Here is a 17,012-nt window from a genome sequence, read left to right as displayed (position 1 = left end):
TTCCGATATATTTTTAGTAGGTAGCCTATTGATATTTAACTCCGATTTATTTTTAATATCAATATTTTACTCAAGATATTTATTTTTCACTTTCACTTGTCACTCGGTACATCGGAAGTAATTATTTCTCTACTGTGGTTTAAAACTGCGGCTACAAGGTGGCATGGCAACACTACACCAAAAAGTGTCAGTTTGTTCAAAAATCAGCTAAGTTAATCAAAATCAAGCTAGATGTTAAGTTAGCTGTTATTCTTCTCTTGGTTTAACCCAAACCCATCAATATATAGGTCTAAACACAATGTTTATATATCGATGGTTAAAATATATTAATATAAAATATATAGTATTAAAAATTTGACGCTATCAATCTGTAACCACGGTCAAAGATAAAGAAGACAAGTATCAAGTAAGTAAGTAAGTAAACCCAAAAATGGGTAGTTAAACGGTCAGAGGGTTAACATGAACCTAGAACCGAGAAATTGTTTTGGGGAAAGATCTTATGTTATATACAATATAAAATAATAATATAAAATAATATATTATATAAAATAGAGTCTACACCACTATCATCAGAGTTAAAGTTAAACTAGATTTGGGGAAAGCGGTTTTTATCTTGGTTTTCTTATGTTACAGTTATCGCAACCAAAAGGTAGTTTTTAACTCAGGATTTTTTTATTACCTTACCACAGTGCAGAGCTAAGTAACTTATTATTCTGTGGTCTTACCTCAATTTAAGTTAGGCCTAGTTCCACATTGAAAGTTAGCTGTTGCTGTTACGCATCACACATCGTTCACTTATCTGTCGGAGAGCGATATCCGCTGTTGCTTACATAATAATGATGAATAGTTAACTCATTTTGACTTGAGTGTCAAAAACTCATAAAATGAATGAGCTCATATAAATTCAATGCTAATAGTAATAGTTACTTATCCAAACCGAAGTTCCGAACAATTCAAACATAACAAGTTTAACAATAACAACGTCACACCAACAAACGTTAAACATAACCTTAGTCTATTGTTTACAAATCATTTTCTGACATTTAACTAGGACTCAACGTTTGCAAAAAAAGGTGGTTAGTATGCAGTTCTGGGCTATTATTAGAATAAGTAAGCAATTGAACCATTGATTATAGAACAATAGGAGAGGAAACTAACTGAGGAAAACTAATTGATTTATTTGAAACGTGAATATTAATATCTAAGATAAATTTCCACGAAACTCAGTTCAGCCTTATTTTTGGTTGGCTAGTAATAAGAGATATATTCATTCTGTCCCCATGTTGACGTTGACACCAGTTTTTCAATCAAAATGAGCATAATTAAATTGATCCACCAAAAGAGTGCACTGATGTAAATTACCGATATCTGTCGAATATGCTGACATTTTAACTAATTCAAATATTTCATAGTACAACCTTTGACTTATTAATCCATGAATAGTCAATGGTACAAAGTAGTGTGTAACTGGCACTGATAAAAATAAAATACACGTTATTTATGTCAAATCATACACCAGCTTTTTAACCAAGTTAAACTAATAGGCGACTAATTTCCATGACTTTCCATGACTATCCATGACCATTTAAGGCCATGTCACACCGACATCCGCCGCGGGAGTACCGCGTGCGGATGTTTTTCCTCGAGCCATGTCACACCGCGGCGGGAGTTTTGAGATGAGTTCATCACAATTCGTTTTACATAAGAAACTCATCTTACCTGTTTAGTATGCCATGTAAATTTGCAGGTTTTAAGTAAAGTGTTTAAGAAGCAATTGAATGTTTATTAACTTGTTAATGTAGGGCTACTTTAAAAAGTGAATAACTATTTTTAAAATTGAATTCAGACATTGTGTTCGAAGCATTTTAAATAAGGTTGTGGATAAATTATCCACTTTCAGCTTTTGAACATTATTTTTCGCTACACTAAAAGACTATTCACTTTTTAAATAAAAACATATGACCATTTCAAAACTAATGTAATTTTTTGCTAAGCCTTCTATTAAAAGTTCAAGTTTACATTGATTGTAAATTTTTGGCTGTTGCAAATCGAAAAAGTTGATGAAACAATAAAAAAATGTTTACGTTGGCAATATAAAAATGTTTATGGGAAACATTAAATTATCATTAGACAAAACTCCCGCCGCGGTAGTCTAAAAAAATCGCTGAGCAGGCGGACGTGGCGGACACTACCGCGCGCCCGCGGGCGCGCGGTAATGCGGTGTGACTTGGCACATTTGATAACATGGTGAGCGATTTTTCAAAATTCGCTCCCGCCGCGGGAGCGAGATCGGTGTGACTTGGCCTTTAAGGCCATGTCACACCGACATCCGCCACTCCCGCCGCGGGAGTACCGCGCGCGGACGTTTTTCCTCGAGCCATGTCACACCAAAAGTTCGCGTCCGCGGCGGGAGTTTTGAGATGAGTTCATTACAATTCGTTTTACATAAGAAACTCATCTTACCTGTTTATTATGCCATTTAAATTTGCAGGTTTTAAGTAAAGTGTTTAATAAGCAATTGGATGTTTATTAATTTGTTAGTGTAGGGCTACTTTAAAAAGTAAATAATTATTTTGTTTTTATTTAGACCTTGTGTTCGAAGCATCTTAAATATGGTTGAGGATAATTTATCCACTTTCAGCATTTTGAACGTTATTTTTCGCTACACTACAAAGACTATTTACTTTTTAAATAAAAACATATGACTATTTTAAAACTAATGTAATTTTTTGCTAAGCCTTCTATTGAAAGTTCAAGTTTACATTGGCTGTAAAGTTTTGGTTGTTGCAAATCAAAAAAGTTAATGAAACAATAAAAAAAATTGTTTACGTCGGCAATACAAAAATCTTTATGGGGAACATTAAATTTTCACCTTAAACATTATTTATGCATGGTAAACAAAAATTATTTTTTTCTTGTGATAAACATAATTACCAAGATAATACAAATCAACATAGACTAAGTACATCTTCAAACAAAGAACAAAGAAACATGTTAAATTTAATGTAAAACTGTATTACTTTTAAACTTTAAATAGCTTGGGCATTTGAAATGTCCCTTTGCGCATGCGCTAGACAAAACTCCCGCCGCGGTAGTCTCAAAAAATCGCTCAGCAGGCGGACGTGGCGGACACTACCGCACGCCCTCGGGCGTGCGGTAGTGCGGTGTGACTTGACACATTTGATAACATGGTGAGCGATTTTTCAAAATTCGCTCCCGCCGCGGGAGCGAGCTCGGTGTGACTTGGCCTTTACCATTGATTTCCATGACTCACGAACTTTACTCGAAAATTATATAATATATATATATATAACACACGGATAATACTGCCTAGACATTTTACAGAAAATATTAAAAAATGTATTAACAATGGAGTAATAAATTTTGCAAAAATATGGTATTCAAAATAAGGAAGGAAAGAAGTAAACCCAGCCTCTTCCGTCCCCATAGCTGGCCAAGTTTTTAAGTTTTCTCCACTTTCTGAATTGAATCTTATCTTACCAATATTATAAATGTGAAAGTTTGTGTGTTTGTTTGTTTGTGTGTTTGAAGTTCAATCACACATAAACCACTGGACAGATTGGGCTGAAATTTGGCATGATGATAGCTCACATTGGTTAACATATAGGTATATTCTTATCTCAAAAATCCTTTCGGGCTCCACCCCAGTGGCTCTGTAGTTCCCCATGTTAACCTTATGAGTATTCACATTTAATGGGAATTAAATAATTTAGTCAGCTGTTTCAAATAAAACAGTTGTTTCTATGATATGCAAAAGCTTTAAAAAGTTATAAGATTACCAACAGGGTGCAGCACTTTTGTTTTTTATTTTGCATTTACGAAAACTGCTAATTTGAAACAAGCAGCAACAAAAAAACTGTGATACTCAATGAGAACTGTCAAAATAGGATTGTTTACAGTTATGTTTATGTTTTTAATGTCATGAATAATTTGTGATATTTTGCGAATTTTTAATAATTTATTTTTTTTTTATTTTTTTAGGTGAAGTGGTAGAATATTATGGCTATGGTATATGTGTAATACCATAGTATACTGTTAATTTAATGAAGCAAATTTTATAAAACTGTTTCCGTGTTTCCTCCTCCATTGCAAACGCAAAACTTGAGTATAACTGCAATAAGCATTTAAAACTTATACGTCAACCCCGTACGAAGGACAGGTACTCCTGCTAGTCATATTATATACTTACCTACGTTATCAGATTGATCAAGGAAAAATAGATTTTAACCAATTTGAAATTGGTCCTATATAATTACACTATAGCCAATCCTTTCATTTCCGTGTAACATGTCTATGCGATGAAAAGAGCCTTGGGACAAATAGTTTGCTGCCCCACTGAATGAACAATAGGAAATAAGACTCAGACAATTGAAAAAGAAATTTGTATAATTTAAATAAAAGAGATATCACTCACATATACATATCATAAAGAAAGGTTCAGGGACTTAAGTCCTACTGTGGCACTTGGATCTCTTTGCTTAAAATTACAAAATTTACAATTTTACAAGATGATTAACAAAAACAATTGTTATAAGTACTTATAGTTTCAGTTAGCAGAGAAAGTTTAGGAAATGTTACAAAAAAATCCTAGCCAGTTTCTATTTCAAAGTTTTAATTATTTTCATTTACTGTCTAGTTTGAAAATCTTACAAAAAAACTCATACTTTTAATACTTTACTTTGAAATGGTGACCATACAAAAGTATAGGTATTTTAAGCCAAGTACGAATGGGGATGAATGTAGTGGCGCGATCTTGTAGTCTTGTTAGTGACTAAGGTTGACATGTTCCTTAGACATAAAGCTTTGAATACGAATACAATGAGAACAATGAAATCTAGAGGAGTCAATAAGAAACAAATACAAAATCAATAAACAAAAATACGATGGTTAAGTCACACTATTTAAGAGCAGAAATAATTAGAAATAACATACATAAATCATTTTATTTAGTTAATTGTTAATGGTATTTGATAGTTTGAATACATTTTAATATTAAATTGAGCTAGGAAATTCTGGAATAATCTTAAGAGCCAACAATAAAATGACACAGTTCTCACGTTTCTCTAATAATTAGAATATAAACAATTCACAACTCACAAGAAAATGTGTCTTTCAAGTTCATGAATACTCGATAGATACAATCTGTAACAGAATGTATATTTAATTTAAGATGAATGCCAGGGATATAAAACTGTGTAGCTTTTCAAAATTTTGAATAAGAGGTAACTGGTAAACTTGTCTTGTTTCTTGGGAGAATTGTTGCTTTCTTACAGTAGGCGGTTTTGTTTAAATAACTAAAGCACTACCTTGTGTCAGGTATTATCGGCTCTTGAAGTTTATTCCCGTAGTTTTGTCTGCAAACTGAAACTATTCACCCCCCCACCACCAGGCCTAGTCATACATTACAAGCACATTTCTCTGTTCAAACAAGATCAATCAATTTAGTGGCAAAGTTATATATCAAATTTTCAATTAACTTAAAACTATCATTGGGTTTTAGAAGCCAACTCAGTGCTCGATTTGTAGGGGAACGCAGCGGAACAGAGTCCGGTACGTCTCTGTCGGAAATATAAAAATATTGGCAAAGATAGGTACAAATCACATTAAATGGGTTACAGTTCCGGCACCTCATTTTTTGCAAATCGAGCGCTGAGCCAACTCATTAGTCAGCAGCCAATTGTATTTCTTACAATAGACTCCCCCAAATTTAAACTCCGTGAGAATAACACTAGTCCAGAGAGCAAATGTTGTCTGGAGAACCACCGCGAACTAAAAAGTTGTGAACTATCACAACTTACACGATCCTCCTATAATATATAACATAACCCTGCATCTGGCAGCTACAAATCATAGGCAAGCATGTTTCTAGAAAACCTCAACTCGTGTGCATCGCACGTAAAATCTAGACATACTGTTAGAAAGATATTTTCATGTAGAATTGCAAAATCCCTTTAAAAAATAAAATAAGATAAAAAATAAGCACAACAAATTAATTTAAAATTTAAAAATAAAATTAACCTGGGCCTTATGGGTTGCCATGCTAGTGACAAAATATAAACAGAAAATCAAAACAAATGGAAGAAATTCCAATCACATGTTTTATTTACAGCTTGAGGTGAAAATAGAGAAGTCTGTACGTTAGATATTTTTGGTTGAGTTTTCGTCCACTGGATGACCTCTAGTATGAATGAATGCATTATAAACTACACATACTTGCAAAATTATTAAATAGTATTAGATGTATCTTAATCTTATGTTGCTATGGAAAAGATTTGGTTATGTTATGTGTGAATTTGTGAGTCATAAGTAGTTGCCAGTCAGAACTAAATGAATTCAAACATGAGGGAGTCTATTTTATGCTGAAAAGTAGCTTGAAAACTTTGGAAAGCCCATCCCAGATATTATAAATATAGTAAAATAGAAGGTAATAACAGAAATCACAAGTTAAACCTAACAAAAATGAGCATAACACATGAACAGTTTTAAAATACAAAAAGTTATATTGAACTAAATAAAACAAGCTTTATCACTTTTCATTGTCTTAAGAAAATAGGCTTACCACTGTTAACACATTCTCGGACAGCTTACAATTGCAAAACAGTATTTACAAAATAGCTAACCTTACAACTGTAATGGACTCGTTTTGCACAATCTCAGTATACTTCAAATATTATATACATTTCAAACCATAAAAATATCTGCAGGTATAAATATAAAAACAATTTACAAGATTATTTACAAATCTATAAAAAGCCTAACTTCACCATACTTAAATGCAGGATGGAAATTTTTACTAGTACCACTGATTACTTATCGACATAATTCTATAATAAATAACAGTTGTAAGCGAATATAAACTATAAATATAATACTTAGTTAAGATGTATTCTATTTGCAAAATATACAAAATGTTTCTTATTTCAAAGTTTTGTCTCGTGAAAAAAACTAGTTTTTTTCCAAGCGTATTATAAGCTTCAAATTTTAACTTTTAAATCTGTGGATTGCTGCAAATAGAATGGTTTTCAAAGCACAAAAATGTACTACAAGTACGATAGTAAACCCTGATGCTAAAATACTAATCTAAAAATGACTATGTTATAGGATCAGCATACAGTAAGAGAGAAACACAAATCTCACATCAGGACTAGCAGTAAGACAAATAAGGCACACATTTGATTGATAATTGATGTTCTACATGGACTTTTACAGTGCAACAAGCAGGCCCGTTGTTTTCAGGTTCCAATCCAAGTTCAGGAAATAAGAATTATTATTTTACAAATTTTGAACAATATAAACTGACGTTAGTTTATTGGCTGGAGTAATTTTGATTCAAACTCTTACAAGGGAAAACATTAATTTAAGACATTTTTGTTGACTTTTTTGTAACTACTAAACATTTTAAGTGTTTTTGAAGACACATTTTAAGTGTCCATTTCACTGTGTCAGTTTCGACGTAATTAAAATTTGGCAAAAACCAATACAAAATATTAAAACACTAATTTTTCTTGACCACTAGTATATTTTAAAACCTATGAAAAAACTTGAAAGTAAGCAAAACAAATCGGCCGAAAAACACAAAAGTGTGACAAAGATCCACCAACTATGAAATGTAGCCTATGTCTACAAAAATATATACTGGTTATAGATTTGTTTTTAAATAACATGTTAAACAATGAATCCCTCCCTTCACAGATAATAGCATAATCCATTTATAGGTTGCTATAAAATTTAAATTTTACATTATAGTAAATATTGGTTTTTAAATGAAAAATTTCACGAACTTAGATTGGTACACAGAAACTAATTGTGCCAGTAAAATGGATCGGAATATTTTGATTCTGAACACACATCATTTTCTTTACCTGTACTACATTTTCAAATAGACTTCCGTATAAAAAACTCTACTGCAAAACTGCTGGTAAAAAGAATACTTTTTCTAACAATGGAACTCTAAGTAGGTTTTTTTTACATCATCAACCAACCACATTAAAAAAACATCATCACAACTATTAAAAGTAAAAGTGGTCTTTTATCACGTCATGGTCTGCAGCAAAAGTAGCCTAAACATTGACAAGTTTTCCACCTAATAGTAATTTTGGTCTTTGACCAAACCAGATATGCTCAGTAAACAACCGTATCTTACGACTCCATCCACAACATTCACATCAGGCTATAGAGTATACTAAAATATAAATCACAAAAATGGCTTTAAGCTATTAAGACACTTTGTTTGTCCGCTCACAATGGTCCGATCCTGTATTTGTCCCACGGTGAGTTGGTGTCAGCTGGTGCGGGTAGCCAATCCTCGCACATGTAGCCGACTCCACACCCCTGTTCTCGTCATCTGAATAAAACACACACATAAATTCAATTCAATTCAATATTTCTTTATTCATTAAAGAACAAAGTACATGAATAGTGTCATTCTCTTACATGTTTTTATATTACAATGTTCTTACATTCAATAGATACAAAGTTCTTAAAATCTAACATAAGTTTATACAAATTAAAAATTAACGCTCCTTCTAAAATTTTAAAGTTCATCAAGGGAATACAATACCTTGTTGATGAGAAATGTTTTAAGACCCCTCTTAAATCCCACCATGCTTTTTGCCGATTTAATTTCATTTGGAATTTTTTTTTAAAATTTGGAGCCGGTATAACTTGGTTTTTTACTGTAAAGTTCTAATCTGTGGCGGTTTAAAGCAATGTTGGTTTTGTTTCTGGTATTGTAGTGGTGGTGTACACCAGTTAACGCCAATTGAGAAAATCTGTCTGTACACATGTAGAGTTATGCAACAGTTTGTTTATAAATTTCAGTATGGCATGCCTTGTGTTTCTAAACGTTTTTTAAATGCTGATCATTTCGTGTGGGATTTTATAGACTATCTTGAAATTGATTTTGGCTTTAATGTAGGATCATATGTCCGAAAATGGCTAATTCTCTAATTAATTAATTGCTTTCATACGTTAAGATTTCAAATATGTTTTAGAATATTTTTCTTCTCTCTGCTATCAATAAATAGTTTAATATATTTAATTGAATAAATGAATTAATTCAATTTTGCAAACCCTACTAAATAGATTTATGTTACACTGTGCCTTCCATAATGTGCCAAAACCACAGGCCTACGTACACTGTATTCCTGAAAGGCTTAAAAGTCTGGAAAGTTCCCGTCTATTCAAAACAAAACTGAAGCGTAACTTGAAAAATCAGGCGTTCTATTCGGTTGATGAGTTCTGCGCACCATTGGAGTTAAGGGCCACAGTATTATATTCCCCAGGGGTTAAGAGTTGAATGTTTGAAGGCTTTCCTGATAAATGTACAATTTTTTAGTTTTCCTCCGTTTCTTTAATGTATTGATTTATTTGTTTGAAGTTAATTTTTATTTAAAGTGTAATTTGAAAAAAACCTCTATGTAATTATAAATATTAGAATAACATGCTACACAATGTAGAAATTGTCAAGAGCAATAAATAAATAAATAAATAAATTGTGGAGAAAGATTTAAATAAGTGTAAAAATCATTGATTAACAAATGTTTTAACAGTGTTTATAGAACCTCTAAAAAGAAAGTTTATAGAATCTCTGAAAGAACAAAGTTTGAAATCACTAATAAAAACAGAGGTTTTGGGTGGTTAACTTTGTGTAAAAAATATCAAACTTTCCATTAAGACACAGATTATTTTGCTTAAAAAAAAATAAGATGAAATTAATACCTGAACAGGAAATGCGGAAACATAGGAGAAAAATACGACTGTCAGACGGCGCAACCTTTTCTTACTCCAAATAGAACTCGAAGTTCGGGGAAGATGATTTTGCGGATGAGGGAGTTGGTCTTTCCTGCTAAAAGCGCTCTTGCAGGATCCTTCTTCAGTGTCTTGATCCCGGGTTTGTGTACGAGGAACGCATTGTCTAGGATTTGAAACTCATAGTCTAACACACATAAGACGTAGCCCTGAAACAGAGTGAAAAAGTCAGAAACGGCATAAAAATTGTCTGTAGTCTTTGACGCACAACATTATAACCATATTTTATAAATTAAATTACGTTAATAAACATATAGAAATTTGAGCACTATTTTATATTGTCAGTTTTTATCTTAACGAAAAAACTTTCTTTTCAAATACCTTTAAAATAAGGTCATATTTTGAAATTTGTTCCACCTACTGAAAACTGATGATTGCTTTGTTTCCCTCAAGTTTCATGGACTTTGTTGTTTGAAATTGTCACACATAGTTTAGCTGATTCGTTATCGTGAATTGGTGGTTTTAGCTAGCGACCAGTTCCATCAGTAAGAAAGCTCAGGCGTCCGCCCTTAGTTTCATCTCAACTACAATTTTAATAAAAAGCTGGCTACAAATTTAACATGGGTATGGAATGTCTAGTTGTATTGATAGTCAAAGGTTTCGTCATGACTCATGAACCATGAGTTTGGCCATTTTAAAACTGAATGCACCATTTTTGCAAAGAACATTAATTCATTTTCCATAAACTTCACACACTTAGCAATAAATGTCAATCGGTTTTAAGTTTGTTGGCAACAAAAACTGTATCACTGACCGCACCTCACAACTGGCGGCATTTTCAATCGCAATGCATATCTTAAACTAAAATTACAAACAAATGGGCAGCGCTAGGATGAACCCGTTGTCACGGCTGGATGCCGACTGAGTTGCCGAGTATGCACGCACCAAAATGTACGAGATCGGTGCGCGCTTAGCGGATTCAGAATGAACGTTTCTTACTTTCTGAATAGCCCTCGTACAATGTTAATGGACACAGCCACACAGTTCAATTGGGCCAGCCACATAGTGTTCTAATCTAAAATAAATTACTGATTTCTGTGTATACATACATTGACTTGTTCACCAAGCTAAAGCAAAAAGAAATCTTCAATGTGTAATACATAATATTTTAAGTCTAAATTATTAAAGAATCAAAAACTAAAGGAGAAAATCAATTCTCTACAAGTGGCTCATTCTACTACGATCTTTTATCTTTTTTTATAAAAGTTTGTTACTGCTGGTACATGAACTACAGCTAGGATGAGATAGTCAACGAGTGAACCAAATGGAGGCAGTTATATGAAAGATGAGAATATTCCTGAACATACTTGAGTCATCTTGTCACTCTTGCCCTCCCAACTGAGCCTCTCATCGTACAGTGGGTCTTGGTGAGTTCCGATGAAGATCGGCTCCCAATGTACAAAGTAGCCTGTCCGCTTCCCGATGTGGAAGACCCTGAGGCCGTCACTGGCAGGAGTGTTCATCCATTCCTTAGACTTGGGCACGTTATGGCACCCTGGGCAGACCTTCTTGTGAAATGGAATGGCCGATCCATTTTTCAACATGGAGACCTATATTACAATTCATTTGAGTAAATGCTGTTTCTAAATTCATACGTAAATGGATGTACCATAGAGGACAAGATTGATTAAAAATAGCTATTAAATATCATTTTAAGTCTTTTTTACAGTTTCTGAGTGTGAAGATATATTATTTTGTAAGCTCTAAGTATACTAACGGTAAATATACTTTTCCCCATTCCAGTGTTTAGAGACTTGGGGTATTATAAGAACTTTAATTTCTTTGTCAACTGAGTTAAACCATTGTTCCAAAGTTCGACTTACAGAGCAAATCTCTTCAAGGCCAGCCTCTTACTGAAACAGCTGATCTCAGGCAGTAAAAAAGCTACATAAGGTGTCTCGTTTATCCCACAATCCACTTATCTTCCACACATTGGTTAAAATATGCCCTAGTAGCGTCCCCATTTCATACAAATGATGTAAGTGATACATATCATAATATGTAAAAGTTTATTATAAAAAGTATCGGAAAGAGTACAATAACAGACACGAATGATGGAATAAACATATACATTACATTTACTTTTATAAACTTGTGAGGCAGGCAACCTTCCACACAAACGTACAAACTCACCAAGTCACTTTTATTTACTGGAAGGCTCATGTTGGACTCCAATTCGAAGATGGAGAGTGGAAAGACTTTGGGTCGTTGCCGCAGCAGAGGGGGATCCTGCCTCCTGATCATCTCCAGGAAGTCTGGGATCACACCGGGACTAGGGTAGAGCTCGATGTCGCTCGGCAGGATATAGTGAGTAACCGCACTCTCACGCGCAATGTTCCTGCCCACGTTCACCGGGTATAAAAGTTTCTTTTGAGCTTTGTATATCGTATTGGCCGGAATTGCCGTCCAAGGCGGTGGCTTGGAGCAGTTAAAGTGTTCGCTAAATATTTTATCTAAGTGAGGAACTTGTTTGGGCACATGTTTGCTCGGGAAGTAAACATGGAAAGTTACGTATTCAGAGACTGGTGCCGACGTGCACTCGTGGAGGTAGCGGATGGTGTCCAGAGTAGGGGTGAGGTCTGTACCGGGGGCGTGCAGCGCCAGCGAGATCGGTCCTTGCCATCGCTCCAGCAGCGTCTGTCAAATAACAACACAGTTATACAGAGAACCAGCTAAATTCCATTCCACGTTTATCATCATTCAGCACAGATTTTATGGTAGATAGATAGACATAGTCATACGGGTTGCGTCAACAACTGTCCTCACAACCCTCATGAAGGCACATTTAAGTTATTTTAGCAACTTAATGTTTTTTATAGATTGGTATTTTGAATTAATAATAAGAATTATGACTTTTGTATGGCGAAGGCCTATAGTAGTAAAGAGTTATAATAAATTAAGTGTAGGAGCTATTCCCAGGCCCTCTTTTAGCGAATTTCCCTATAGGGAAGTAGCTATTACCGTAGGTGGCACGGTAAGACCTAGACCCGGGACCAATTTACTTTTTCATTTTGATGTCCCCAGAGGCCAAAAACACCATTCGTTCAAATTTTTATATATGTATAGCTATATACGTACATTTATATATGTACGTGAACGCGATAACTTGAGTAATTTTTGTCCGATTTTTATGAAATTTGGTTTAAAGGTGTAAAGCGGGATAAACTTGAATGAGTTCGCGAACCAGCACGATCGGACCATGGTAACGGGGCTTTACGGGGGGTTTTATGGGGTAAAAATTGGTTTTTCTCACTTTTGACCCTCAAAACACAAAATTTCCCGATTTCTCTTTAAATTTTTTTAAAGAGCTTAAAAAAACAAATAATTTAGTATATAAAAGTATTTTTGTTCGATTATTAGTAACGGAGAAAATTAAAAAAATTGTAAATTTAAAATTCCCATGTTATTCTTATGGAGAATATTGTCAAATGTTGTAGTTTGCTTGTTTATGGATATATTTTGATCAAACTTGGCAAATTTATTTATTTTGTACTAAGCTATCAATATTTTACTCAAAAACACACTTTATTAGTTTTCTTGTAGCAGCAAACCTAGGAACTCGTTAAACCTAATGTTATTAAAATATATTTAACTGAATATCAATTCAGACAAATGGAAATTCGCTTAGTCGGCAGGTTTGCTGCGGCGGGGGTATTATTTTTTATTATTGTTATTGCTAGTTGCTAAAACTCTAATTTTATAGTACATGACTTATGAGCGCTCCACTATGATGACAGTAAACATTAGAACTCTTTACTCCTATGGCTCAAGAATTCCAACATATTAATTAACTAATCTCTCACACACCAAGAATCCTGATAACCTAATCTCATTTCTTCAGAAAAGGTTTAACATAATTTCGAAACATGCCCAAATGTTGTTTGACCAAATCAGCATTTAAAAAATTAACTTAACAAAGTTTTATCAAAGGTAAATTACTTGTAATTCAATATATCCGATAGAGTTATTAAATAAAACTTTTGTATTACTTGCACTAAGATATGTTCTGTTGTCTCACCTCCAGGTTGTCCAGGAAGGTGAAGTCAGCGTGTGTGGTGTAGGTGATGCTCTCCCAGCAATGGAACTGTCGCGAGGCTGGTACGTAGTTGTACAAAACCCAGTAGTCCCCTCTCATCTCTGTACGAGGCTCCGGTGTACGGTCCACACAACCTATGATGTCTGCCAGCGACCGCTGGGACTCCATACCTTCTGTGCTGCTCACCTACACATTCACAGAGTTCATACCGACTGAACGAAAACGTGGACTTAGTCAATGGTTGTGGCCATATTATAATTTGTGGGGTAAACAATCTGTTAAATCACTCTACGTTTCACATAGATGAAGTAAATTATGTGTCGATGATTTGGACAGTGTTGTTAGCTTAGTGGCTAGTGTCTCAGACTTTGTTATGATACCGCACCTATTAACAAATTCACTAAATTTACTTGATCAACTGTGATAAGCTTGGTTTGATTTATCTATGTTTTTACTAAAGTCTGTATGATGTAACCTGGCTCCTGACCCTTCATCTACTTGAGGACTAGCCAATGCCAAGGCCCAGGCCAGTATCCAAGTATATGAAGGGTCAGGAGACCGGGTTTATCGTACAGACTATATGACTACTTGACATGACAACTTTATTGGTTGAAACTCTTATTACTAAATCAATGATGATCCTATTACAACTACAAATTTTTTGTTCTAATTCATATTGGACAAAAATAAAAATAATAATAACAAACCACAGATATTTAGCGTACATTCTTAACATGACTGATATTAGAGCAGTTTACCTCTTTATGTTCTGTTGAGGTGGCCACAGTGGTGCTCTGACGTCCGGGAGGAGACGTAGTACCTGGCATCAAACATTGCAATGTAGTTTTGTAAAAAATTGTAGTTAACTTCACCAACAACTATTAGGCTATTTGCGACTTTGTAGAGTTTTGTAGAGTTTTCAAAGAGGGAATCTTCTAAACAATGCCCTTGTTAGTATCCAAAATGGAAATGCTGTGAGAAAGCATCATTAATTAGCCAATGACAAATGGTGGTTGGGTCCAAAATCTATCATTCTCAATATTGTACTGACAACTTCTAAATTTGGTATAGAGGCACAGTAACCAGTAGAATAGGGTTGTACTTCTTTAACACATAAACAATTTATATACGAGTATTTCTATTTTTTCTTAAACTAGAAACCTTAAGCTGGATAGCTGAGTATTTTTAGCGTTTGCCTACTATTTAGAAGGATGCTGGTTCAATTCTGAAAAACTCATAGCTTTTTATATTTCAGACTTTTGATCATTCATCTTTTTTTTATAAAGTGATCTAGAATAACCCGCTGAGTATGTAACAAAGCTATAACCTCATCTACTCAACGCATCCTTCACTCATCTTTTACTAAACTGTGCTACCTGAGAAGTTATAGTCCCGATATCTTGTGAAGGATAGCAATGAGCAGTTTGGACTCACCCTGTACTAGAGCAGCAGTATGGGTGTGTGGAGGGGAGCCGACGTCAGGGTTATCTGAGCCCGGAGGTCCAGAGTCCGGGACTACATCCAGGGACGCTAACTGTCGTCCGCCAGCCTGGAGCTCCTCCAACATGTCCAGCCCTCCATTCCTGCTAACATTACAACATAATGTATGATCCCAGAACGAGTGGAGACATAATGGCGATGGGCTGGAACTAACAACCATGACTGCATTCACAAAAATTAACACATAAAAATGTTTGTATTAAAATATTTTTTTAATTTTAAGTTAACTTAAATCCATTGAAGACTCTTAAATGTACAATTTGGTGCTGATACATTCGTTTTCTATTTTACCCTGAAGTTTTGACATCCTCTCGTTGGAATTTCCATGGCTTTCTGACCATCCTGTATGCCAACACAGTAATACCCATATCACACTGTTAACTGCTGTGGATTATGGGTAATCAGCCATAATCCATCAGGAATTATTCCCAATTTCCTGGTCCCATGTTTTATTTGGAAATCAAAATTCTGGTACAATTCTCGGTTCACCCTATCCCTTGGTGGGCTGGACATCCTGTCTAAAAACTGAGTAGGCCCACCCGTCTGGCCCACCTGCTAAACCACCCCTAAACCTGCCACAATATTACAATACTGCCAAGGAGTCAAACTGCTAATACAAACAGTTGTCTAATCAAACCTGCCACAACACTGCAATTCAGGGACTGTCATAGGTAAAAGATGAAGAAAATTTATGTTCTGTTCATTGTGGAGTAGCCTATGACTTTAAAAACCAGTAATTCCGAAACTATTGCTGTTGCAGAAGTAAATCACTACTATTAATTGTAATTCTGTCTGAATTATGTGTTCAGTAAATAATTAGTAAAACATTTAAGATGAAGTAAACTTATCTCTGAGAACACCGCCAATACAAAATGTTTTCAATTAAAAATAGTGATGTAACATTAGTTTATAAATACTCTGTAAGTGATGTTTATTTGTTTATCATAAAGTTTTGATCCATCACATTGATGCTCGATTTTGCTTTTGAACAAAGTCCTACATCATTTATCAAGACTACCATTAGGTCGAGGAGTTGAAAAATGAGCTTCTTGTACAAGCAGAATCCAGCTAAAGTGATATTAGAATGCATACAAAGTATATTGATCCGTCATGCGAAGTTTACTACTTAGCAAAAATGTCCATTCTGCATATATCTTTGCATTTTGATAATTTTAACATATATTTCTTTAAAGTTGTTTAAATACCTGCATAAAAGTTATCCACAATGTTGCTCACGGCAACCGGTTTCAATCCACAATAGGGATCATCATCAGGCCGATCAGGATGTCAAAACATTTTCTCTCTTCTTGCGAAGGTCGTCAAAAGGCGTAAAAAACATGCACATATAGTCACAAACACAAAACACGGACATTTAACATTGAAGACACGGTCGAAATTATTGCTACGACTCATCCCCGGCGAAGGTATAGTCTAGACTGCCGGTGGTCAGTGAAATCCAGTCGTACAATCCTTATCAGCTGTTTCATTGAGGTCTACCCACCCCCTCCATCCACACCCTTCAATACCTTGATTGCAGTGTCATAAATATAATTAGACGAAAATGACAGCTTGTCGTTCAGGACGTTCTGATGATCCGATTTTACAGCTTTATATATTTCAAATTCTTCTAATGTGCTTGTCTGGG

General features: G+C 34.6%; 1 protein-coding gene across 4 annotated transcripts in view; it reads right to left on the bottom strand.

The window, feature by feature from the left end:
• Positions 1-4,389: 4,389 nt before the first annotated feature.
• The window catches only part of LOC128992181 (beta-1,4-glucuronyltransferase 1-like), a 171,971-nt gene continuing 159,348 nt past the window's right edge, over positions 4,390-17,012 (bottom strand). For 3 of the 4 annotated variants that reach the window (XM_054415633.1, XM_054415632.1, XM_054415634.1), the window contains 7 exons: positions 15,302-15,453; positions 14,626-14,687; positions 13,850-14,053; positions 11,965-12,468; positions 11,139-11,381; positions 9,742-9,980; positions 4,390-8,365 (listed from right to left, as the gene is read on the bottom strand). In XM_054415633.1, coding sequence (XP_054271608.1) covers positions 9,783-9,980; positions 11,139-11,381; positions 11,965-12,468; positions 13,850-14,053; positions 14,626-14,687; positions 15,302-15,453 — 1,363 coding nt within the window. In that variant the 3' untranslated portion in view covers positions 4,390-8,365; positions 9,742-9,782. The remainder of the gene's footprint in view (positions 8,366-9,741; positions 9,981-11,138; positions 11,382-11,964; positions 12,469-13,849; positions 14,054-14,625; positions 14,688-15,301; positions 15,454-17,012) is intronic. The other variant, XM_054415635.1, reaches the window with a different exon arrangement.

The sequence above is a fragment of the Macrosteles quadrilineatus genome, unplaced genomic scaffold (genome assembly GCF_028750875.1).
Source record: "Macrosteles quadrilineatus isolate MER2022 unplaced genomic scaffold, UCM_ALF_1.0 Scaffold_4__1_contigs__length_99947679, whole genome shotgun sequence".
Taxonomy (NCBI): Eukaryota; Metazoa; Arthropoda; class Insecta; order Hemiptera; family Cicadellidae; genus Macrosteles; species Macrosteles quadrilineatus.
Note: the sequence above shows the minus strand (reverse complement) of the source record. Positions and strands in the feature narration are given on the sequence as shown.